Source organism: Colobus angolensis, unplaced genomic scaffold, assembly GCF_000951035.1.
Source record: "Colobus angolensis palliatus isolate OR3802 unplaced genomic scaffold, Cang.pa_1.0 Scaffold54, whole genome shotgun sequence".
NCBI lineage: Eukaryota > Metazoa > Chordata > Mammalia > Primates > Cercopithecidae > Colobus > Colobus angolensis.
This window is the reverse complement of record NW_012118932.1, coordinates 2,862,780-2,888,846: the sequence shown is the minus strand read 5'-3', so window position 1 is coordinate 2,888,846 and position 26,067 is coordinate 2,862,780. Positions and strand designations below refer to the sequence as shown.

The 26,067-nt window shown below is 49.0% G+C and overlaps 1 protein-coding gene across 1 annotated transcript in view; it reads right to left on the bottom strand.

Annotated features, from left to right (window-relative positions):
* XXYLT1 (xyloside xylosyltransferase 1) overlaps positions 1–26,067 on the bottom strand; it is a 202,612-nt gene that overhangs the window by 61,900 nt on the left and 114,645 nt on the right. Inside the window, exon 3 of the mRNA XM_011961205.1 lies at positions 21,635–21,767. Within this exon, the coding sequence (XP_011816595.1) occupies positions 21,635–21,767 (133 nt within the window). The remainder of the gene's footprint in view (positions 1–21,634; positions 21,768–26,067) is intronic.

The following is a 26,067-nucleotide window of genomic DNA, read 5'->3' as shown; positions in this document are numbered from 1 at the left end:
GAAAGAAAGAAAGAAAGAAAGAAAGAAAGAAAGAAAGAAAGAAAGAAAGAAAGAAAGAAAGAAAGATTTCTGTACAACTGTACAATATATTTGTGTTTTAAGCTAAGTGTTATTCCAAGAGTCAAAAAGGTTTTAAAATTTAAAAGTTTCTAAGTAAAAGAGCTGCAGTAAGCTCAGGTAAATTTATTATTGAAGAAAGAACATTTATTTCTATAAATGTAGCACAGCCTGCATGTGCCTGAATAGAAAAAGCTTACAGCAGTGCAAAGTACCGTCCCAGGCCTTCACACTCACCCACTGACTCACCCGGGGCAACTTCCAGTCCTCTGAGCTCCACTGATGGCAGGTGCCCTATACAGATGCACCATTTTTCATGTTTTACTCTTTCTCTGTTCTGTACTTTTTCTATATTGAGGTATTTTTAGATATACAAATATTTACCCTTGTGTTATAGCTGCCTACAGTCTTCAGCACAGAAACATGCCACACAGGTTTGTAGCCCAGGAGCACGAGGCTGCCCCGATACCATACACCCCACTGCTCCTACAGGCTACAGACCTGTACCCCACACTACTGTAATCCATCAGCACACACACTGCTGTTCCCAGCAGCTGACAAGATTAATTTGCAGGATGCCAGGAAGGGACTCAGAGAAAGATACAAGCTGGGGCGCTGGCTTCCCCGGTAAGAAATGTATGTCTGCACAGAGTTCCTCCAGACAGGCCCGCTCCCTGCCTCTGGAAGCCTGGCAGAGAGGAAAGGCTTTCCACTGGCTGGCATATTTCCCGCTGGCTGGCATCATGGTGTGAAGAGGGCTGTGTGTGTGTGTGAAGAGTTATCAGTCGTTTCCAAAGATGACTCAGTAAATAAGAGCTCTTCTGTCAATCTGAGTATCTGAAGGACTCTTGTGGGGAAAGGTGTGTGGACATGTTTTTGTTTGGCATCAGAGTGTGTTTAGCAGCAGGGGCAATGAGTAAAAACCACAGGGGTGTAGATTGTTTTAGGTTTCATATATAGAAAGACATGTGATGATCATCCAATCATCAAATAATGGGCTGCTCTGAAAGTGGCCACGTCCCCACTGTGGGAGGTAATCCACATGACACTGACAGATCCAGGATGTTGCAGGCGGAATCCAACAGGAGGCGGACCCCCTTGGTGTTCCTCCCATTCCCAGAATTCTGTGATGATATCAACAGAATCAATAATGGTCTGCGAGAGTTAGGAAAGACAGTTCAATTCACCTTTCTCGTTTTATACAGGAGGAAACCAAGGTGGATAGGAAGGGACTTGACCCAAGGCACCTGAGTCTGTCTTTCCATCCCCTCATCAAAGAGTCAGTCAGCAGGGGCAAGGATGTTTGTTCAGCATTTTAGTGAAGAGAAAGGGGTGTCAGGAGATGGGAGGGGGGACAGTGAAGTACAAGTGGCTTCCATTTTCCAGAGCAGATGACACACTGGGCACCTCCACACTTCCCTGGATAACCCAGGCTGGCTCAGAACATGGTACTCAGGCCTCAGCACCAGGAGGCTGAAACCCATGGGAATGACGCTGCAGCAGAAGTCAGCTGCTTTTGCAAAATATGTAGCAGGATGGGGTTCTTGTGAGTGAATGGGGCAGATATGGAAACTCAGACTGAAAGAGCTTTCTACTGTAAAGGTTTTTACTGTGGGAGATTTTCTACAGCAAATCTTTGCTCTCACCTTAGATGGATAAATGGATGATGAATGGACAGACAGGGGGATGGACAGGCAGGAAGGTAGTCAGGTAGGCAGGCAGGCATTATTGTAATGCTTCCATAGGGTAAGAGAAAGGTTCACCCGATTCAGGCTGCAGACATAAAAAAGTGAAACCATGCCCTCTAATAATGACAAACATTCCCTCTGTGGTGTAGAAGCTATGAATGGCCTGGCTGGATACAGTTTCCACCAAAACCTACACCACTGAGATTTCCCAATGATCAAAAGCCCCCAGCAACAGTCTGAGAGCAGCCATGCATGGCTCCCTTTAATTACATACTGATCACAGCATCACCAGGGACATCACTGTGCTGGGAGGAAAAGTGGTAACATCATTTTGCTGGACAGACCCACACAGGTCAGAGCAGAAATACAGCCTTTGCCAAATGTGACTGTGGACAGAGATGAGAGATCCACTTGCACAGGGCTCAAACGCCAGCATAGGAACTTCAGTGCTCCTACAGGTTTGAATGAAAAGACTAAGATTATCTTTAACACGCACGTGTATACTGCAAATCCCCCCCGCTCCAAAACAAATGGGACTCAGTGACCCAGGCTATGAGGCTGGGTATGAGACTGCAAAACACCTCAAGATCTGCTATTTCCTAGTTCAGGAAATAGAGGATGTGGTCTAAGAATCATCACTCCAGGACCTCAGGGGCATAAGGGACAGGCAGGGGACTGAGCCCAGGAACCTGGGTTCTAGTCCTGACCAAGCGGCCCTGGGTGAACGCAACTTACCCAAAATTTAGTGTCTTCTACAAAACGAGGATAAAACCACCTGCGTTCTTAGGTCACTGAATTAGTATGAGGAGCAAATTTAAAATACGAATGTAAAACCAATTTGCACATAGCTGAGAACCGTTTAAGCACACAGGGCGACAGCACTGCTTTAAGTGCTGGCAGAAGCCCAGGAGGTGAAGCGGGTGGCTCACAGGATGCAGGGAGCTGCCAGTGAGGCTACTGCACGTCTGTCAAAGGGCACGGAGACTTCAGCTTGGACAAGAAAACAGAAACAAAAACAAAAACAAAAAACCAAGCAGAGGTCCAAGGGAATAAATAACTTATTCTGTTTCTAGACCATTTTTAGAAGGGGCATCGAAGGGTAAAAACCTTCATCAGAAAAGCCTGGATCCAGAAGACAGGTTCTCAAACTGAGAAATGAACACAGGAGTGAGTGTCTAAAAGGAGATGATTACACTTCAACTCGTTCGAGTCCCACGAGGCTGTCCACAAGCTCAGGCTTAGCTGCAGGCAGCCAGTGGGATCCTTCCATCACACAGGTTCAGCCTGCCCCAGTGCCCAGGTGCCCCATCAGCTTGCTGTGGGGGCCAGGACAGAGAAGGGGCACCGAAGGGAAGAAAAAAGTAGAGGGAGAAAGAAAGTGGGGTGTGACACTTTCTTCGGGGGCATGGGAAGGGGGTGGGGGTGGCATGTGGGGACAGGCACATTACAAACCGAAGTTTGAGATGCTTTAATAACGGTGCTTCAAAAATCCTTGACCCCATATTGTTGGAAGCTATTTTCAGCTTGCAGTTTACAAAACTACACGCAGTCAGCTCCAATCTGGCCATAGTTTCTGCACCTTTGCCGTTGGGCTTTGGGCACTGGTCTTCTGAACCATGGATAAGAGCACAAAGCCATGTTTTCCCACATGGGTAAAGGGTGGGTAAGGGTGTGCACCTGCCTGTAACCTCAAAGGCCGTGAAGAGAAAGGGGCTAGCAGCATCCAAGGCAGAAGGTGATGCCCTCCTGCACAGCACACTCCCTTTCTATGACAGGACAAATTCCTTGTGGCTTCACAGGTGGTCCTACTGCGCGCTCTACAGTAACTCTCTGTGCTCTGTAAATACTGTCTGCTCTGACTTCACAGCACCAAGGAAAGTTATGGCTTGTATAGGACATGGAGAAAGGGAGAGGGCTCTGGTGGAGCTGCTCTGTGCTTAGTATTATGTAATGTGTACATGACATCATTGCATTCTCAGCTACTTACTGAGTACCCTTAAGTAGATCCTGAAGGCCAGTGATTCTCAAACAGGAGGAAGAGAGAGGACATAAACCCTGGCATATCAGAACTGGCAGGCAGGCTTTTTCAAACACATCCTTTCTGCCTGAATAGCAACACGTGAGTCCCAGATCTCAAATATTCCATGGATGCGGAGGTTCTCGTTTTATAGCCCATACGCTGGGTGTCTTCCCCATTTCATGGATGAGGAAACCAAGGCTTTGAAAGGTTTAAGTATGTTTCTCAAAGTCATTTGGCCAGTAAGTGGTGGAGTCAGAAGTCAACCTCAATGACAGAAACTTTGCCAACATTTTAGTCTGTCTCCGCAATGGCAATAAGAGAAGCAAGTATCTTCCCAGGAAATTTAAGTGATTTGGTTTTATTCCTGCTAGGGACTTCAGTCCCCTCCCCTTCACGCCATCATTTGAAAATAATAACCAAGCCCTAAAACTACAAGACGTAATTAGAGAGCTGGACACTCGCTGGAGGAATGGTTTCCGTGCCAGGTCCTACCTAGACTGGATTTGTGAGACTGGGAGGGGAGAGGCTGGGCAATCGTTTACTAGTCAAGGGCCTGGTCCTTGACTAATAAGGTCATAGCCTTGCAGAGGGGGCCAGGCGTTCACGGGAAGCATCTGTCCTCCAAGCCCGAGGAGTGAGGGACACAGCTGGGTGCAGACGGCCCTCAGGGAGGCTTTATGGAACTGGTGGCATCTTACCTGCGCCTCAAAGAATGAGCAGGACATATAGAAAAGTGGGCTAGAAGCCAGGCACAGTGGCTCATGCCTGTAATCCCAGCACTTTGGGAGGCTGAGGCGAGTGGGTCACAAGTTCAGGAGTTTGAGACCAGCCTGGCCAGCATGGTAAAACCCCATCTCTACTAAAAATACAAAAATTAGCCAGGCATGGTGGCGGGTGCCTATAATCCCAGCTACTTGGGAGGCTGAGGTGGGAGAAATGCTTGAACCTGGGAGGCGGAGGTTGCAGTGAGCCAAGACTGTACCACTGCACTCCAGGCAACAAAGTGAGACTCCATCTCAGGAAAAGGACAGAAAAGGACAGGAAAGGAGAGGAGAGAGAGGAGAGGAGAGGAGAGGAGAGGAGAGAGAGGAGAGGAGAGAGAGGAGAGGAGAGGAGAGGGGGCTAGAGAGAGAGCATCCTAGACAGAGGGAGAGCATCCTAGTCAGAGGGAGAGCATCCTCAAGGGCCCCAAGTGCAGATGACACCTGTGTGGGCGACAGCCAGGGGTTCAGTGCAGCTGAAACAAAAGTATAAGGGGGAGTTGGTGAGAGGAGAGGTGGATGCAGGGAGAGAGTAGCTGCCCCCAGTGTCAGGCTAAGGAGTTTGGCTTTTAAAATGAGCAGGAGCTCAGGAAAGCTGGAGACAGGGAGTCATCAGTTAGTTTGGGGACATGGAAGTGGGTGGGTGGTCCCCTGGCTGCAGAGCATGGAGCTGCTAGTGACCCAGGAGACTATGTCCGATGTGAAATGAAATTGAAAGTCAAGCAGAGTCTGGCTAAGGATCTTCTAAGAGGCGGAAAATGATGTGGAGGCAGGGAAAGGGAACCAGGACCCCAGAGTCAGAACAGGCAGCAGGAAGGACATGAGGCCTGGAGGTACCTCCACGTCACAGGAGTGCAGCCACAGACACGTTCACAGTGTGCTCAGCCCCTCAGCTGCAGGCATGGGGCCAGCCCTCTAGGCTGTTTACCTCTTGAGGGTGGGGCCTGTGGCTTGTTCAGAGCCTGGCCCTTAGCCGGCCCTGAAGAAGTAACTGTGGAATTCTTTACTGGATAAGCTCAGATGTGCCAAGATGAGAAGACAAAGGCCGCTTCCCAAAACACTCCCATGACTGAGGCCAAGCCCACATGCATCTCCTACGTTTATCCTGCGTAATGCCAGGGCCAGGACACGTAGGTGAATTTCACAATGGGAGCCTGCGTCTCCATTCCATTCCCCTCACAGAGTTGGGGTGGGCTGGGCTGGGCTGTGTTCACCAACAGCTCCTGTGGACTTCTCCTGGATGAGGACCCCTCCCAGCTTCTGGAGATTCTGCGGCAGACATAATACAAGCCCATCCAGGAGGCATAAGGCAATATCTCCTGAGCCCTACGTGCTGGTCTAGGGAGCAACACCCTCTCTGCAGGGCATCTTGAGGCTCTCTGGAGTACAGGGACACAGGTGAGTCACCCTTTTGTAGTCACAGGCTGAGACGGTGCAGCCCTGGTGAGATTCTGACTCGCAGCTAATGCGCACTAAAAGCAGCTCTTGGGAACTTCTGAGACCAGTCAGAAATCAATGGTGACAATAAAGCATTTACACTTTTGAGCACTTACCTCATCTCAACTTCAATTCCTTGATTCCTTCTGCATGGAATCATGGCCAAATCCCAGTGGTTAGTTCTCAAAATTAGCAAATTAGTCTATAGGCAATGTTAGCACCACCCGACAGAGAAAGCCTAATCCTTCCTATTCAACCCATGCCCAAATTCTAGCTCATGAGCTGACACGGACTAGCAGAGGATGTGGGGGGCACCCTCGCTGTTATGGACAGCAGGTATGTCCCCCCCAAATTTACATGTTGATGTCTATATTAGTCTGTTCTCACACTGCTATAAAGACATACCTGGGACTGGGTTGATTTATGTAGAAAAGAGGTTTATTGACCCACAGTTCCGCAGACCGCACAAGAAACATGGCTGGGAGGCCTCAGAAAACTCACAATCATGGTGGAAGATGTAGAGGAAGCAAGCACATCTGCACATGGCAGGAGAGAGAGCGAGCGAGAGTGAGAGAGTGAGCACAAGAAGGGGGAAGCACTACATACTTTTAAACAACTGGATCTCATGAGAACTCATTCACTATCACGAGAAGAGCAAGGGGGAAGTCCACGCCCATGATTCAATCACCTCCCACCCACCCCCTGCTCTAACACATGGGGATTACAATTCAATATGAGATTTGGGTGGGGACACGGAGCCCAAACCGTATCAACATCCTAACCTCCAGTGGGATGGTGTTCGGGGAATTTGGGGGAGTTATTAGGTCATAAGGGTGGGGCTCTCATCACGGGATTAGTGCCCTTATGACAGACATGAGAGAGCTTGCCTCACCTCTCCCTATTTCTGCTCTCTCCATCATAAGAGGATACAAGACGGCCATCTGCAAACCAGGAAGTGTGCTCAGTCTGGTGCACAGATGTGGCTGTTTTGGTCAGCAGACTGTCCGCTTAATTGTCAATATTTTAAAATCAGAAGCTTTTACATTAACACATCTCTGATCTGCCAGCACCTTGATCTTGGACTTCCCAGCCTCCAGAACTGTGAGCAATAAATTCTATTGTTTATAAGCTACCTAGTCTATGGTGTTTATTACAGTAGCCTGAACTTAAGACGCTTGGTAAGATTCCTTCATACCGTCAGGGCCCTTTTACTCTTTACCTTGAAAGTCCCGTCAAAAGCCAAATTCCAGTGCAAGAAGGGTCCAACACTCCCCTCTGGGCTCTAACAGATGATAGGTCCATATATACTGTGTTACTTGGCTCTGAAACAATTCCAAACACTTGCATAGTTTGCTACGTGAGTGTCAAATGTTTTTCTATGACAAGAACTTGGAATGAACTCTCCTTCCCCTTGAGAGAAAATGTTACGTCATCAAACCTTATAAGACCCCGTATACGACCTCTACTGGGCTTCAAATTACATATAAACCCAAGACTTTGGCATTCGAAGATCTCAGGCTGTGGCAGGGCTACACGGTCAGCCACCTCTCTGAGGTGGCAAGTTTATGCCAACATGAGGCCACACTCTTAACCACCTCTTCAAAGACTGAGAGCTCAGTGGGGTCACACTCCATTAGCCTTTGAGCAAATCCCAGAACCCTCGCCAGCCAGCGCCAGCCAATGCTCTGGGAATCTAACGTGTTGTCCAGCATCTCCACTGTGTGGCTCAGCTCTCCCAAGAGCCACTTGTATAAAGTTACCCCTCACACTTTAGTTAGACTTTACTTCCCACAGAGACCTGCTTCCCGCCTAATTGAGCGACTAGACTCTAGTAATTTTGGAAGCCACTCACTCTGTGGCTAATGCATTCCCTGAGAGAATTGTTCTCATTATTCTGCCCCTTTTTAGGCATGGTGAACCAAAGGAAAACAAAAATCTCTTTGTATAGCAATAAACCACGTGATTCATCTAATCACAACTTTGATGGTGTCTCCTTATTTCAACCATAGAGAACACGATGCTGACCCCAGCGGTTATTTCTGACCCCAAATACGGGAGCCCTTCACAGCCTCTCTCCCCTGCCTTGGTTCCCTCCCTAGTCTCTCCTCTTCCGGCCCTCCCTGCTCTTCCACATTACGCTCAGGATGCTGGTGTCTCCTGAGGCCTGGGACAACCCTGCTTCACACTTGTTGTCCTAGCGCCCCCTCCCCAACCTTTGTTATCAAAAGTGTTCTAGTTTAAACAATACATGAATGGTAGCTATTTCTCATGATGTTTATCTTTACTTACTATGGTGGGCAGGCAGATCTAGAAAACGGGGTCTTCGGTGGCAGGGTCTCATTCAGACTGCCCATGGTTTGGTTCCCATCTCCTTCCTTTTCTTCCAATTTTATCCCTCCTTTTGTCCCTGAAGGAACTTATCTCAGCTGGCAAAGACACCAAACTGTATCCTATGAGAAGCGTCAGCCTGCTCTAGGTGTATCACAAGTTTGGCTATAAGTTTTCTATTAGTCCACTGAAAAAAAGGACACCTAATTAGTTGTACAGAAGGAAAAAATAAGTTATTCAGGAGAAATACAACTATTCCTGACTCTAGACCATTTTCAGATGGACCATCAAAGAGGCCACTTTGTGACGCCATTAACAATGTCCTCCATGGCACTGCCGAGCAGGCAGCAGGGACTGGGGCTGGTGTGCATGTGCATGCTGGGGTCTTCATGCGACCAGCACTGCCCAGGCTTGCTTGGGAGCCAATGCCGAATGGGGAGGATGGTGAAGTGGGAAGCGATGAGGATATACCTGCCACATCATGCCCAGGCCACTCTCTTCCCTCCTTTCCTCTCTTCCCTTTGGATTTCTCTCCCTGCATTCCTCCCTGGCCAGGACTTTGTCCAAAAGCATCTTTGGACACAGAGAGGAGTTTAAAGATGCTCTTATACACATTCAAGCTCTCAGACAATTAAAGTAATTACACCTCCAAAAATGGTGAGTCTGGGGATCTCTTAATTTTCTTCCAAAATTGCATTTCTAGACAAGAATTATGCTTGGCCTTGACATTTTGTTATTAGCTAAATCTGAGGTTAGGTAGAGAAACATTTGGGGGAATTTTAAATTACCAATAAAAATCAATTATTTCAAGTAACAGGAGAAAATGTTGAGAAAAAACAAGGTTGGAGTGCACCCAAATAAATCTCTAGGCATCAGTTCCCAAGATCAGCCAACCAAAGCCTCGCAGGGTCCAGCCGACGGTGGGAGCTTTTGGCCAGTTTTTTGCCTCAATGGGCCTTTAAACCAGAGGTCTCAACCTGCCCATTCTTGGGCTCAGTCTGGTGCACAGATGTGGCTTTTTTGGCCAGCAGATTGTCTGCTTAATTGTCGATATTTTAAAATCAGAAGGTCTTACATTAACAACACAGAATTCTGGCTTCTTTTGAAAAGAAAAGAAATCAGAAGATCTGGTAATACTGGGCCCACATTCACACAAAACAAAACCAAGAACCATCAGAAATACTAGGCAAGAGCCCAGGCATACAAGGGTTTTCAATCAATTGCTTTCCTTCCCTTTCTTTTACAATCCATTTTCAAATTGTAAAAACTTGTCTTACTTCCTGGAGGCATTTACCTGAAATTAAACTGCTGCAGGCTGTACCCTCAGTTTCTGAATCACATATGGACTCTTCTTGTACCTGTTGCAGTATGTTACATTTACCAGAGGATCACCTTTTCTTTTGAGAGCTTATCAAATGTTCTCTCATTTTATAATTTTTTTTTTTTTTTTTGAGATGGACTCTTGCTGTCATCCAGGCTGGAGTGCAAGGGCGCGGTCTTGGCTCACTGCAACCTCTGCTTCCTGGGTTCAAGCAATTCTTCTCAGCCTCCCGAGTAACTGGGATGACAGGTGCCTGCCACCACGCCCAGCTGATTTTTGTATTTTTAGTACAGACGGGGTTTCACCATGTTGGCCAGGCTGGTCTTGAACTCCTGACCTCAAGTGATCCACCGGCCTGGGCCTCCCAAAGTGCTCATTACAGGCATGAGCCACCGTGCCCGGTCTTAATAATTTTTTTTTTTTAGCAACAATCGCCCACTCCATTCCATCTTGAATGTGATGCGGCGTGTAGGCCAGGGACTGGGCCTCTTCTAAACTGACTGGTGCAAGTGGCTGGCTAATCACATGCTACCCAGGTATTCCTGGCGTTGATTTGTGGGTTTCTTCATCCACAAATCTCTCCCAGCTTCCGGCTGGCAAACAGGGTCAGACAGTTCCTCCTTTTTTTTTGAGACGGAGTCTTGCCCTGTCACCCAGGCTGGAATGCAATGGTGCGGTATCAGCTCACTGCAACATCCGCCTCCCAGGCTCACGTGATTCTCCTGCCTCAGCCTCCTGAGTAGCTGGGATTAAAGGCACGCGCCACCACACCTGGCTAATTTTGTGTATCTTTAGTAGAGACAGGGTTTCACCACATTGGCCAGGCTGATCTCGAACTCCTGACCCCGTGATCCGCCTGCCTCAGCCTCCCAAAGTGCTGGGATTATAGGCGTGAGCCACGGCACCCGGCCAAACAGTTCCTCCTTTCTAACTGTTTCAGTCTCCCCTGCACCAAAAAGGCCTCAAGGATTCTACTACTCCTTTTATGCCGAAGTATGTTTGCCTGATCCTCTGTATGATGCCTTTAACCTTGGACAGCAGCTAAGAGGCTGTGAGATGTGAGTAGAAAAGTGGCCCGCAAGACCAAGGTCACACTCCGTACCCCTCCCAAACCCTGCCGACATCTTGGCAGGAAGGTACTGGCAGAAGAAATAAAGGTGCCTTTTTTCTGCTCTGGTTATTCTTTGTAAATAATATGATTCACCCTGATGTCTCTACCTTGCTTAGACGCAATCTTCCAGGCTCTCTGAAAACTGAATACAAATGAGCTGCAATTACATCACCAGACACACGAAAGTCCTGTTCCCTGTCAGCCCAAGTAGAGAGCTAGAATGATCCCGCTTTCTTTCTAGTTCCAAGTTCGTGGTCCTTGGGCCAGTTAACATAGGATGCTCCTGGCCGCAAAGGAAAGGTCTCCATGCAGAGACCGGGCTGGATTTTATTAAGAGAAGCAGTGGGTTTGTTTGTGTTTGTTTTTTTAACAGAGCCAAGGGAGATGAAGCGGAAGCCACACGAACAGTCACCTCACTCCACAGTGACTGACATTAATAAGGCCCTGCGAGCATCTCTGTGACTTCACATTTCGGAAAGTCCATCAGGATCCACCAGCCTCATAATGAGCGCTCGTCGACAGACAAAAGCGCACGGCAGCCGTCCAGGAAGCAAACCACGACACACTACGCCAATTCTGGTTCAGCTTTCTCTTTACAAACAGTGACAGAGCAGTCCCCAGAAGGCAGACGGCTGGGTTCCTGGATCAAAACACTCCTTCGGGCAGCTCGTTGATGTTGGGGTCCATTCTGCTACCATGAAACAGAAGATCATCTGTGATCCACGGTAAGCAGCTCATTGAAAGAAGTCACCTAAAGCAGGAGGAGGAGATGGATGTTCAATTCAAACCCAGGCTCAGATTAAAAGTTTGATATTTCTATCAGAGCCAATTCTGGTGCTAACCTGGAAGCAGCGGGATGGGAACTGCAGATCCATTTCACTTAGGAACCCACAGTGGAAATGCAGTCCTGTGGCTGAAGTCTGCACCTGAGATGGCCATGGAGCCATACTGAAATTCCCTTCACGGGGGGCTGGTCACGCCCAGCTCAGTCCTTTCCACACGCGGTTTGTCACAGAAGGTCTCTTGTACACATGCCACTGTGAGTCAACTGTGCTATTTTGCTTTTTTCCCCCAGGAATATGCTTACAGATAAGCCTTTCTGCTGCCTGGATTACAAATAAGGTTCTTTCAATGCGATGATGTTTATTTGGCAAAGGAAACAGATTGCAGCGATGCAAAAAAGCACACAGTCCTGTGGGCCCATCACCCGCTGCTGTGCCTCCGCCGTAGTCCTGTCCAGACCCACCTCCCACTGCAAGCTCCTGGAGGGCAAGGTTTGGTTTCTCTCTACTGCACAGCCAAACCCTCGGCAAATGCCTGCCCAGTGAGCTTTCTACTGGGGCACAGAGCTTGGTCTATCCCGAGAGCACTCTTAGAGGCTACGCCTGCATTGCAAAGACAACCACCCCTTCAAGAGACTTTTCAGAGGAAAGAAGGGAACATGACACACACTTCTTAGCATTTTGAAGGAAGAACTCCTTTTTTTTTTTTTTTTGAGACAGGGTCTCGCTATGTTGCCCAGGCTGGAGTGCATGGCTAGTCACAGGCGTAATCCCATTACTGATCAGCACAGGAGTTTTAACCTGCTCCATTTCCAACCTGGGCTGCTGCATCCCTTCCTAGGCAACTTGATGGTTTCCCATTCCCACGAGGTCACCATGTTGATGCCAAGCTTAGTGCAGACACCCACAGAATTCCTCGGCTTAAGCGATCCCCCTGCCTCAGCCTTCTGAGTAGCTGGAACTACAGGTGCAGGCTACCATGCCCAGCTGAAGGCAGAATATTAAGCTGAGGGCGAGGTGAGCCACTCAGCAAAATTTACAGTTCCTACAGCAAAAAGTCTTTGTGTCTTACCCATGGGATAGCTCTAAACAGAAGTACTGACTTGGTGTTGGCACCACAGGCATTTGTGTTTTCATTAAATTTTATCTACCCTGTCTCCCTCACATTATATCTTCCTTGAAAGCAAGAGGCATGTCTTCTACTTCGTAATTTCTCATGGGACCAATCCTATGGCTCCAACACACAACGAGCCAAATCAAAAACTGAGAATAGGCTGGGTGCGGTGGCTCACACCTGTAATCCCAGCACTTGTAAGGCAGAGGCAGGTGGATCACCTGAGGTCAGGAGTTTGAAACCAGCCTGGCCAACACGGTGAAACCCCGTCTCTATTAAAAATTCAAAAATTAGCCAGGCATGGTGGTGGGCACCTATAATCCCAGCTACTTGGGAGGCTGAGGTAGGAGAATTGCTTGAACCCAGGAGGCGGAGGTTGCAGTGAGCCAAGATCGCGCCACGGCACGTCAGCCTGGGCGACAAGAATGAAAGTGTCTCAAACAAACAAACAAACTGAGAATAACAAACTTTCCCATGGACTGTCTTTAAAAACAAAAACTGAATGTGAAAGCAACTTCTATACGACCAGTAATGGGACTACAGAGCCTGACTGAGCAGCTGGCCAGCACCGTGGAGGAGACGCCCTCTGACTACACATCTGTTCCTGCATTCACTCAACAAACGTCGAAGTGCCTGGCATGGGTCTGCACAGCCTCAGCGGAACAGAAGGGCTGCCACCCAGTCCCACCCCTTCCACACGTTCACTTCCTCACTCATTCTTTCAGGAGACACCTGTGTCAGGCACGACGTGGTGAACTTTCACAAACGGATTCAGTAGCACCAAAATATTCATAATGTGCAGACAGACAGAAGCACTGGAGGGAGTCGTGTTTTCAGACACAGGAAGCTCCTCATGGGCGCCGCCTGGGCCTCATCTCTCAGCCGGCACACTCTGGTCTTCAGCAGCCCCCGGCTATGCACCCGCGTCTTCAGATGTCATCCCGGAGCTCCTAGCTTGCCTGGGAGGCACAGCCATCAGATAAGACAGTCACATCGACAGCAAAACAATCCCGCTTGGGTTCTTCTCTATACAGAGTTTTCCTTTTAAAATACCTTTTCCATTGATGCTATTTAAAAATAACAACCTCATAGTAGACTTCTGATCTCTACTACCACAGGGCAGGTACATCCCTCCCTTTTTATGAGTAATTCCTGCAGGGGTTATAGCACGGCCTCCAGGTCACACGGGCTACACAAAAACACTTAGCCCAGTTTTCTAACTCCCAGGGAGTGAAGGAATCACTATTTTAAAAGGTGGCGAGCTTTTTTCTCCTTTACTCAGATGTAACTCTAATAGAAACTGACAGGCTCAATCTTGGTTAATTTTTTTTTTTTAAACACAAGAACAAGGTTTAAGAAATTCATCTTCAGGTGTCAGAGAGACTAAATGAATCCAATAGCTTTTATCTTCAAGTCCTACATTTATGCATCCCGTAGTGAGGGTGGTGACCGGTCCCCTTACAACAGAGGGCTTCACGCCTAGTGAACAGTGGACCTGAATTTATATCAGCCGTAAAGCCTTCCAGACGTGACGGTTACACTAACATCCTGACATGAGGCAATCTGCAGAGAGATGGAAAGTGTGGTTGGCTAGAGGTTAGTGCTGCCTCTCTCTATTTTCTTCCCTTGTACCAACCGATTTCAGACTGAGGAACTCGAAGACAGAGTGACACTAGGAGCTCATATAACCCTCCTCAGCTCTAAACTCAGCCACAGCAGGTGTTTTTAAAAAACTAACAGACTGAAAATGACATTTACAGATGAAATGCTGTGACGACTGAAATTTGTTTCAAAATCATCAGGGGAAGAGGAAAAGTGGGTGGGAGGAGACATAAAATAAAGATTGGCTAAGGGCTGATAGTTATTGAGAGTGAATGGATATTCTAATATTGCAGCATCCAGAAATATTACATGATGCTTTCTACTTTTGTATATGTTGGACGGTTTTCATAGTAAAAAGAAAAATTGTATCAGGAGACTAACAACGTTTAACAAAGAAGGCTGACTTAGGTATAAGGATGGTCAAGATACACTGTTAAATGAACAAAAAAGACATACAAAGGTATATAGAGTTCATTTACATATACACACACACACACCCTGATAAAAGTAAAGAAAATTTCTGGAAAAATAATAACCTCCATATGCTATTTAACATAAAAATGTATCACTTTTTAATGATGAGTTTTAGATAATTGTTTCATCCGATGGGAGGGCAAAAGGAGGAAAGGACATGTCAGCTTGAAAATATGATAAATATCTCCACGGGCCAGAAATGGAACTGAAACCACATTGGAGATCAGGGCTAGAGCCACGGGTGGAACCTGGAAGCAAGCAGAGGGCCAGACGTTCACCCTCTGTGCAGCATAGCCGGGACCAAAACACTCCACGCACGGGGAAAGCAGAAGGCAGGCTCATGTGTGAAACAGGGAATGGGGGCTGCCTCGGGCACAGTCCTGTCTCTCCCCCGTCCTTGTCCCTCCCCCACGCCATCCATGTCCCTTCCTCTGCTGCAACTACACTGCAATCTACATTCGTCCCTCCCCCCATCTTTGATCCCCTGCTTTCCAATATTCTCTGGGATATTAAAATGTTCTTCCACTAGTGCGGACTAGTTATTTTCTCTCTGTAATACCGTCTGTTTGTTTTGCAAACACCTTACATTGTTTAGGGTGAAGCCATAAAAACTGGTCTGTATAGATAAGATGCTATTAATAAATTTAAGATGGTAATTTCTGCAGACAGGGGAAGGAGGGGAACACAACACCAACACCCCAGCTGGCTGCGAGGAGGCTAGGAGAGAACGTATCCAGCCTTTTTGTCTTCCGTAATGGGAGGCAGGCTTCTATGGCAGAGAATTCCGCAATTCTAGGAAGGGGGTTTAGACGCTGAGAAGACAAAAGATTAGCAATAATTTTGCTCAGGGGTCAGCAGCCCCAGTTGTACATATAAGGAAATTGAGGCTGAGGTTAAGGGACTTTCCTAGGTTCACAGAACTTACCAGTGGCCAAGCTGGGACTGGGGATAACGTTGTCACCACCACCTAGGAGTGCTGTTCCGTGCTAGGTACCATAAATACATTATCTGATTCAATTCCCCTCAACTCTGCCACATATAGTGTTACAATCTCCATTTCTCAGCTAAAGAGACTAAGGCTCAGAGAGGTCAAGAGACTTGCCCAAGGTCACACAGCAACTGAGTGGTAGAGGTGGTCAGTCTACATCCTCCCTTCTTCCCTCTGTGCTGGCGCCCACTCCCTCCCCAGCACTCCCCTGGGAGCCCAGCACCAGCCCCGGGAGTGGGATGAGGCAGCCTGCAGAGAAGCTTTCCTTCGGAGCAAGCGCCTGGAAGAACCCGAGGCTGGCACAGCACCGTCAGCAAATAAAACCATGTGACCTAAAAAGGTGAACGAGTGGACACGATTCAAATACTTAACACAAAAGCGAACTCCCGCCTGGTGGCACGTGATCAGCAGCTGACAGCAATAGCCTGCGGCTTCCTCCTCAGGGTGGGCCTGGGCTCACACAGCACACAGCCGGCCGGCAGAGCCCGGGGAGAAGAAAACTGGAAGCCTGTGCCATCACCAACAAGCTCCCATTCAGAGGATCCTCAGACGGCCAGCTCCGCAAAGTGACCATAACGCAGGGCCACAGCCCACACACACACTCACACACACACGCACACTCTCTCTCACACTCTCTCTATCACTCCAACATCAGCCGGAGCCCTGAGGCCTGAAGCCAGGCCATGACGAGGCCTCCTGGTCCCAGTGGCCTCCCCAGATTACCCAGGTCACAGTTTGGCTTCCTAACTCCTGCAGAGTGGGGACCTCAAGCCTGGAGCCTCACAGAGACCTTGAGGGCTGCCACCCACCCCGTCCCTCTCTCAGCCTGGTTTCCCTGCAAGCTCCACTTCCGCACCCTTTGTTCCTGTTCACTCCAGGATCTTGTAGGAGAGCCAGATCACCTGCTGCTGCTAAAAAGGGAAGTTTTACAATCGTGGGTAGAGGTGGGCAGCCAGATTTAGGAAAAAAGGGGGATATCTGTTAAAATTTAAATTTCAAGGTCGGGTGTGGTGACTCATACCTGTAATCTCAGCACTCTGGGAGGCCGAGGCGGGTGGATCACTTGAGGTCAGGAGTTCGAGACCAGCCTGGCCGACATGGCTACTAATAATACAAAAATTAGTCAGGAGTGGTGGCTCGTGCCTATAGTCCCAGCTTCTAGGGAGGCTGAGGCAGGAGAATTTCTTGAACCCGGGAGGCGGTGGCTGCAGTGAGCCAAGGTGTGCCACTGCACTCCAGCCTGGGCAGCAGAGAGAGACTCTGTCTTTAAAAAATAAAAAAAAATAAAATTTTAAAAAATTTAAATTTCAGATAAACAATAAACAATTATTTAGTATAAGTATGTCCCGTGCAATATTTAGGACATATCTACCATACAGAACACTTAATTATTATTTATATGAAGCTTCACTTAACTGGGTGCCCTGCATTTTAACTGGCAACCCTCTAGGCCTGGGGGAGGGACTGAGTAGGAGCCCTCCAGAGGAACAAAGCATCTGGTGAAGAAAACACAGAGGAGTGAAGATTAAGGGAGGGAGGGAGGGAGGGAGGGGAAATGCTCTTTAATGAAGGTCCCTCTCACAACAGAAACTTCCACTGTGACTTCATTTGAGTTCTCCAGTAATTCTGTGTGTTGGAGATGTTTATCCGCTCTCAGACAAAACAACAGAGGGTCAGAGAACCCAGTGACTCGCCAAGTGTCAGATGGGGAATTCACTTCCGAGTATGACCCGATGCCATTTCCTCCACATCAAGCTTCTTCACCTGCTGGCACACCTTTATCATTGTTCTAGGCTGCACACAAAGAGGGCACAGCAGTTTACTTTTCTAATACTTTCATAAGGAAACAAATTCAAAATGGCGCATCTTTACAAAATACAGTCGCCTATCTTTTAGATTCTCCTCTTGGCCACTGATCCCAACTAAACACATCAGCACTGAGGACCTGTCCAGGGGTTTAGCTCCTGAGGAAGAGACAGAGAAAAGGTCAGAGAAAGGAAGGGCGACGTTCCACCCAAGATGACTACAGCACTATGATTTGCAGATGGGGAAGGTCACGGGACGCGGGACGCAACAGAATCTCAACAGGGACCCAAGAGAGAAAGGCTCCTCTCTCCCTGCACGAATATCCCATGATCCCTGTGTCACTTTCCAGAAAACACTGTCAGTCCCATGGATCTAGGATTATAAAATCCTGTAGGATCTATACAGAAAATATAAAAATTTGGGGGGGGGATTGTGAAACGATGTGAAAAAAGCTATTTGTCAAATGGACAATGGGGAATAACTTCTCCCCTACTCCTCGAAGCTTCTAACACTCATGGCACACAACACAGGGGAGATTGCCATAAAAAAAAGACTTAAAATGTGCGATTTTGAGGTAAAATAACTATGGGACAAGTGACTATAAAAATGACACAGCTGGAAAGATCCAAATCTGTTCTTGCTCGGCAAGTTTCCAGATCAAAATGTGCCTGCTTACCTAGTCAAGATTTGGTTTTGTGCTGTTTTGTTTTTAAATTTTCCTTTCATATAGATGCTAGCATGTTCTTCTTAAAATAAAACACTTGTCCCCCTCACTCTCCTCTCTGGGGAGACCCTTGGTGGTCAGAGCCCACTGCCAGTTCCATGGAAGTCCTAGGCAGGGGCAAGAGGCCACCACCTCTGTGGGAAACAGTCTGATAGCCGGGCTGCGGATCCCCCAAAACAGCAATGGCCAAGCCCAGGGGCTGAGACTGCCTGTCCGAGAGAAAGGCTGGCTGCCCTGTCCCTGCTTCCTCTCTCCCCTTCCATTCCCATCCTCTTCCTTCTCTCAGCCTCCCCACCCAAGCCCTGCTGCCAGCCAGGTGAACACTCCAAAGCAGCAGACAACTAACGCTGGATCTCCCAGGTCCCCAGAGTTCCCCAGTCTTCTTGTGGAGGAAGGGCAAAAACTATGCTCAATTCCCTGTCGACCAGCCAGTACCAAGCCATTCCCAGCCCTAGCATGAGACTGCAAATGTGACCAGGCAATTCCCCAGAGCCGGCGGGGCGCATGGCGGTGCAGAGCAGTCATCTGCAGACTCCATTCTAGAGACTAAAGGTCTCTCGAAGCATTTCAGCTGAGGGTGGACAGAGGGAGCACGTAAAGGAGCGTAAGTCTCTGTTGATTTCTGAGTGCCCCGGCCCTGCAAACGGCATTCTTCAGACTCCACTGCAGCAGAGGTCTCATAGTTATCATAGCACATAATGAAAATTAAAAATGCTCAAGGAAGAAAAATTCAGTTTCATTTTGAATCTAAAATCTTTCAGAGTTTTCTTTCGGGAAGTCCAGACAATTAAACCGATTTTAAGTTGCACTGTTTATGAAATCCTAGATCTACAGAAAATACAAATTCTGGCCCATCCTGTCTAAGCATGATGGGGTTTCCAAGTTTCCACTTATATGACGTGAGAAGATTCCAAAGCAGACCTTGAAGGCATTGGAGCTGTAACTGCATTTAATACTCAGCCCAGTTTAAACACCCCATGATATCAGTTCTCCCCGATCCCTAATAGAGCTCACCAGCAGACAGGCAACTTCCAGATGGAGGCAGGACAATGAGGGTCCAAAGGGCTGTGAGCCCCCCAGTGCCAGAGCCAAGGAAGGGGGCACTTAGAGCTCAGCTCTTCTCCTTCTCAGGTGGGGGAACAAAGGCCCCAAGGAGGCAGAGCTGGGACTAGTATCTAGGGCTTGGGACTCTGAGGCTCCCTCTGTTGTTACAGTAGGTAGCTAGTCAGACACGAGCAGGGCAGGAGAGGGCTCCACCACCACCAGGAATGTTTGCGACCATCAGCTGATGGTCAGGCAGTTGTCAACTGTCACTCTAAAATGGTATTTGGTTGCAGCCAGTGCCAGGGAAAGGCAGGGTCCCAGCAGACAGAAAGAACCTGAAACTGATGACCAGCAGCTTCCTGGTAAGATCTCAGGAGCCGGGCACGTGGGCTCAATAGGAGGCAAAATGGTGGCCCATCCTCGAGGAAGGCTGGACTGGTCAGGGAAGAACGGCTCCGGGGAGTGTGTGCACAAGCTCAGTAAACACACCGTGCTCCCGCCCAGGGGCTGGCAGGCCACCCTCAGGGAAGCACCGGGGGAGGAGTAACGCAAACCGAAGAACCATGCCACTGTTTAAGACTCCAAGTCAAAAGTCACATAGCATGTTCGAGCGCCCAAGTCACCCACTGGCCCTCTCCCAAGCGTACTTTATTTCCTTTCATTCCTGGTCTAAAACTTTTTAATACACTTTCCGTCCTGCTCTAAAACTTGCCTTGGTCTCTCCCTCTGCCTGAGGCCCCTCAATCAAATTCTTTCTTCTGAGGAGGCAGGAAGTGAGGGTGCTGCAGACCCACATGGATTCACCGCTGTGAACACCATCACCTCCCTCTGTTGGATCAAGGACCCCAGCAGAAGATCTTCCCGGGAAAGAAGGGGAGGGAAGAAGGTGGGGAGTCTTCTACAGTTAAGATGGCAGGTGTTTGCCCAAACCCTCTCCTCTTAAGTCGCCAACCCCTGACCTCAGAGGAAGAGGCCTACCCAGTGACTCTGGGGCAACATGTGAGAGGATTATGTAAGGGAGAAAAGTCCACATGGCCCAAGGAGTTATCAGCTCATTCAGGGGCCTTGCAGGAATTTCCTGTTATGTGATCTGGGTCATGCAAATAGCCACAACCGAGCTGAAGCTGTCTCTTCACCCCCTCCCTCTGAGGGAAACACAGGCTCTTGACTCACTAGTGGCCTGTACTCTGCAGCTCTCCAACGACTGGGCCTCCCTCCAGGAAGGTCTGCAGGGAGCCAGCATCATGGTGTGCGCTGAGAACAAAGAGTGGGCCATGCCTGCGGGACAGCAAACTCCCAGCTCTTTCCGAGCAAACTCGGGCAGCTCTGCTCTGGGTGCACTGTCGTTCTACCCACTGGAGAAACAGCCAGCAACGTGAAACTCTCCAGACCCAGGGCCACGGGCCTGGTTTACTTTAAACAAAACCCACTTCGGCTGTTCCTTTCCTTTTCTAAAAAAATTTTTTAATTGTAAGATGTAGAACCAGAACATACAAAAAAGTGCACGCAAACATGAAGCCAAACACCCAAGTGAAGAAATAAGACCTTGCGGCTCTCGAGAGGCAACCGAGCCCCATGTCCCCCACCGCCCGCCACGCAGGCTTTGGGAGGCATCACCCCCTTGGCTCTCCTTTCCCATTCTCCGCACCTGCGCGTTCATCCCCAAAGCCTCCAGGTTAGTTTCGCTCTCATCGCGCAGAGCCGTTCCCTTTTTTGCCGTCGCTGTATAGCACTCCATTGAACGGATGCGTTTTATTTATCCGTTTCGCTAAGTAGCACGTTTCAGTCGTTTTCAGTTTTGGCTACTACAAATGGCGCTACAGTGACTATTCAAGAACGGTTCTCAGGTCCTGGAGTTTCTCCATGACACACGCTTGACAACCAAACGCGGCATCACCTGGAATGCGCTTCTTCGTGCTGACTACTGATGCCAGTCTGCGTTCCAACGCTGTGCCGCCTTCCCTCCCTACAAGACCACCAGTCCACCCACTCTGCTAATAGAAAATAGGGGTCACTGGTGACTCAGGGCCAAGAAAGCCTAGTTGGTCACTAGAAGGGAAGTTAAATCTTCCTCCATAAGACAAAGTCCAAGGTTTTAAAATTCTGAACTCAACCAGATCCAACAACCAAAACAACTGGGCTTTTCCGAAGAAAAAGGCCACAAACTCCCCCAAAATAACTAGGTAGCACCTACGGCTTGGGACAGACCCACCTGCCCATACTATCAACTGTAAGCAATAAGCACAAATGTGTGCCCAAGACACCAAGTGCAGAAGGATGGGACGCCAGTAAATCCCCGTCTGCCATAGGTGGCAGAAGAGAGAGGGCGGAGGGTGGGGAGGGTTGTGGAGGTGGCCCCCCTGCAGTCATGACGCACCTGTAAACTGGCTGCATCTCCCGGGCTAGGCCAATGATGGCGCCTGGCAGGAAACTGTCAAATTCCTCAAACAACTCCCGGATGTTGGTCTTAAACTTCAGGTCTAGGTCCAGCTGAATGAGCCGCAGGATCTCTGTGGGAAAGAGAAAAGGACAGTGAGACACAGGCATACCTCCCGGGAGGCTTGGCCATGGACAGAAAATGACGCAGAGGGCAGAGAAAAGGGCACTGGACTCTTACTGTTGTCAGTGAATGATGCAAAGTTACCACTGGAACAAAAGGCCTTTCATCTACCAGCAACCCCTCTGCACTATTAGCCTTCACAAACGACTGCCGCGTCTTTTCTTCCAACTGCAGACATCCATTTTGCTTAAAACTAGGTGACCACACGCTCCAGCGTCGGCCTGCTGTCCTGATGTGACTGTTAACTGTGCACCATTTCACTCTCAAAAGTATCTCATTTGGATGATACCTTATGTGGACACCCTACTTCCCTACATAAAACTCAAAGCAGGCCAGGCACGGTGGCTCACGCCTGTAATCCCAGCACTCTGGGAGGCCGAGGTGGGTGGATCACGAGGTCAGGAGTCCGAGACCAGCCTGACCAATATTGTGAAACCCCGTCTCTACTAAAAATACAAAAATTAGCTGGGCGTGGTGGCAGGCGCCTGCCATTCCAGCTACTCAGTAGGCTGAGGGAGGAGAATTGCTTGAACCCGGGAGGCAGAGGTTGCAGTGAGCTGAGATCGCGCCACTGCACTCTAGCCTGGGCAACAGAGCAAGACACCATCTCCAAAAAAAAAAAAAAAACACTCAAAGCATCCAGGTGTTTCCTCTTTGGAGCACAGGTGGCAAATGACCCACACAAGACAGAGGTAAAAAACATTATGGCCTCAGGCCTTTATCAGCACGTTCCGCAAACCCAGATGTGTCAAGTGAAGCTGCTGACAGAGTGAAACAGCTGAACGATCGCAGATACCACTGTGTTTTTAATCCACTGCCTAAAAGACAGGAAGAGCTCAAATTCTTCAATGTCACAATCACCTGGCACCTAAGAGCTGGCTGCTTCCACGGCCTCCAGATGACTCCGGCTAGACGTGCAGGAGGGAGGCACTGGTGAAGGTCCTTCCCCATCCTTCACCCAGCCCAGCCTGACCGGGAGTCTAGGTGTTGTGCCGGGCACCAGGCTGACCAGGACCCTGCCCTCAAGAGAGACACATGGGTTGCAAAAAGTAGAGGGAGAGGCCAGTGCTGAAGCCTGAAATTGAAGAGTGGCTGTGGGAGATCCAAAGAGGGGGCGCACGGGGTTCAGTGATGAAGTGGTGAGAGCAAGTTCCTGGTACCCAGCCTGGGAATCAGAACATGAGTGCAACTTGAATCCAGTTCTGCTGCTGATTGAGCCTGTGATCCAGGGAAAGTTACTTCTCTGAACCTCAGCTACTCCATTTGCTAAAATGGGGAGGCTCTCCTGTGCCTTGGGTGGGAAATAGCTTACGGACAGTGTTACAGGGATCCTAGAGACCTTGAGGAACAGAATTCTGGAGCACAGCACCACACTGGCCAAATGTAGAATTTATGGGAAGGCAATTTAAGGAATTTGGGATAATTCTGCTGTAACTGAAGAAACTCCTGATGGGAGGAACAGCCAGGCATTTAGTCAGCCCGTCAATCATCACATCGAAAGCCCACCATCTGCTACAGGTGCTCTCTCTTTCAAGGCCATCTAAACCCTACTCATTCTGCAAGAAGCAGTCTAAACACCCCAGACAGGCCCTGCAGGAGTCATGGCTTCCTGCTCTGTGCTCCCCACACGGCTGCCTGCCTGCCTCTGGTCACGGCCACCTGCGTACCGGTCTCCTTGAGAATGGGAATGTGCTGGGAGGGCGGGGCTCAGGACCATCAGATGCTTCTGGATGAGCGTCTTAATCTTGTCTTAATATACCCGTCAGTAAACCTGAGCACTTCCCCTGCACTTTAGGGACCAGCTGGGAGTAAACCCAGAAACGTCCTACGTAGGCCTAAGACACCAGAATCTGAGCTGCTTCGATGTTATTTACAACTCCTCCTTCCTAAAGCACCTTCCAGGAAGGGTTTGCTGAAGGTTGGTAACACTTCACCAGGTGAGGTCCACCAACTAGGAAGGAGACAGGCGGCAACTCCAGCACAAAGTGACCCCTTCACACCCATGTAGAACGACTGAGATGGGAGGCCACGCCCTTCTATTCCCAGAGGCCAGCAGGCCCCTGAACAGCCTGCCCTGTCGTGCAGGCACCTGTCCAGGAGGTTAGCCCCTTTATGTAATTATGAAATTAAGGCGCCAAGTTGTAAATGTCACTGTTGAAGAGAAAGATGCTTACTAGGAATGCTGGAATTCATTAGGATGAGGTTTCTAAAGGGGCCTGTTCCTCTGGCCTCTGGTCCTTAATGTAGCCATCTCTCTGTGGGAAATACGTGGGGGCAAGAGGGTTACACAGAACGCTGAAGGCATTGTGAGGACAAAATGAGACTGATCCATGGAAGCGACATCACAGAGAAGATGCTGGTTGGAGGAGAGCTGAAATAACAGCAGGAGGACCACTGAAATGTAAGGAATACATGAATGAGATAACTGCCCCCAAAGCCAGGAAGACATGAAACCTATAAACCATGAGGAAAAATGTCTGAGAAAAAGGAAGACTAGACATCTACAAGACTCACAAGAACGGCCAGCACCCCAGGCTTGCTGAATGTCCACCATGTCCAAACCTTGAGAAAACACAACAAAAAGAAAGATCTAGCATGGCAGATCTGAAAAGCCTGGTTATAACTGAGGCACCTCTACCCGTTTTACAGATGAGGAAACTGAGGGCCAAGAAGACAGACTTGTCAGGCATTACACTCAAGCTAGGTGGCAAAGCTGATCTCGGAACCCAGGTCTCCCGACTCCCTAGCTAATGCTCTTGTGTTTATTAGCCCCGTCACCTCCAACCCACTCCCAACACGGGCCATACACTCCTAGAGAACAGAGAGCATTGTGTAACGGACCAAAGGGTGTGCACAAGACTAAACAGGCACACAACACGACTAGCTCATGGAGTATCTGCGTAGCACCCCATGAAAATATCAGCATGAAGACGAGTGAGTACAAGCTAAAGGTGTAGCTTTCAAGATCTCCAACACCCTGTCACCATCATCACCGCCACAGCCCTGGCAGCACTGCTCAGGAGTTCCTGGCTGTCCAGGGGACTACTTTCAGGGCTGAGAACACCTACGCCTTCTGCCTGGGGCTGAGGCCTGGCTGGCGGCTGATACCTCTGTACAATTACACCACAGAGGGCCGCATGCACGGCCCCAGTACCAGCTGGGAGATTTTCAAACCAGCATTCCCAAGGGGATGTGCGGCTGGAATTGGCGGTGGTGGATCTCACATCCAACAGGAACTTGGGTCGCTTCTGAGCCGGATGTTTCTCTGCCGAAGCGCTCTTCTCCATCTCCCTCCCAGTACATGGCTTGGGCCAACTCAGCTCATCATCAGCATCCAATTAAACCAGCCACAAGCATGTCATCTGACCACGGGCGGAACTACAACCCAGAGTAAGTAATTAATGATACCCAAAAATAAACAACAAAAGGAAAAAAAATTCCAGAAGAAAAAAAAAAACGTGAGCCTTCTGTCCTCTCCTTTCCCTTCTCCTATCCCCGGAAACAATTCTTGGCAGACACATCTTAACACACAAAAAGCAACATGCAAGAAAACAGATCAAGAAATGATGCAAAGAAAAGACATGCTCAGGTAAGCACAGTGCCTACCATCCTGGGAAACACAACAGGCCTGCAGGGAGGGGCAGGTGAACCAGGCAAGCGCCTCTGTCTTTCTGTTTTGAAAAGGCTTCAGAGATTTGCAGAGATAAATATTTACAACTCTTTAGAGGGCTTTCACTGCAGAGCGTCAGCCCAAATTCCACTAACTGGGAGAGGGTTTAGGGAGAAGGGGAAATTATGACAGCATTAAGCTATGTGACTCCAGCATCATGAGGCTGGGGACCCGGAAGCAGCTGCCTGGAAAGGGAGCTAATTTTCCCATTGTCCACTTTGAAATATTGCAGCAATATGCCACCTGCCTTATCATACTCTGGTGTTTTTCAATTGCTGTCCAGTAGCACCTCTGGCCGGCGGGAGCCAGAGGGCAACTGAAAGGGGTGGAGACTTCCCCTAACAGTGAGAGGACCCTGACCCCAGAGGAGGTGCTCTGGGGCCCATGGGACAGGACGGTTCCCCTGTGCTCCATCAGCCAGACCAGGCTGGCTTCCCCCACTGGAGGGTCTGAGCATGTGGCAGAGGGCCTGAGCATGTGGCAGAGGGCCTGAGCATGTGGCAGAGGGTCTGAGCATGTGGCAGAGGGCCTGCCCCCGCGACACACAGACCCACGCTGTGTCCCCAACGGGATGTGTGGT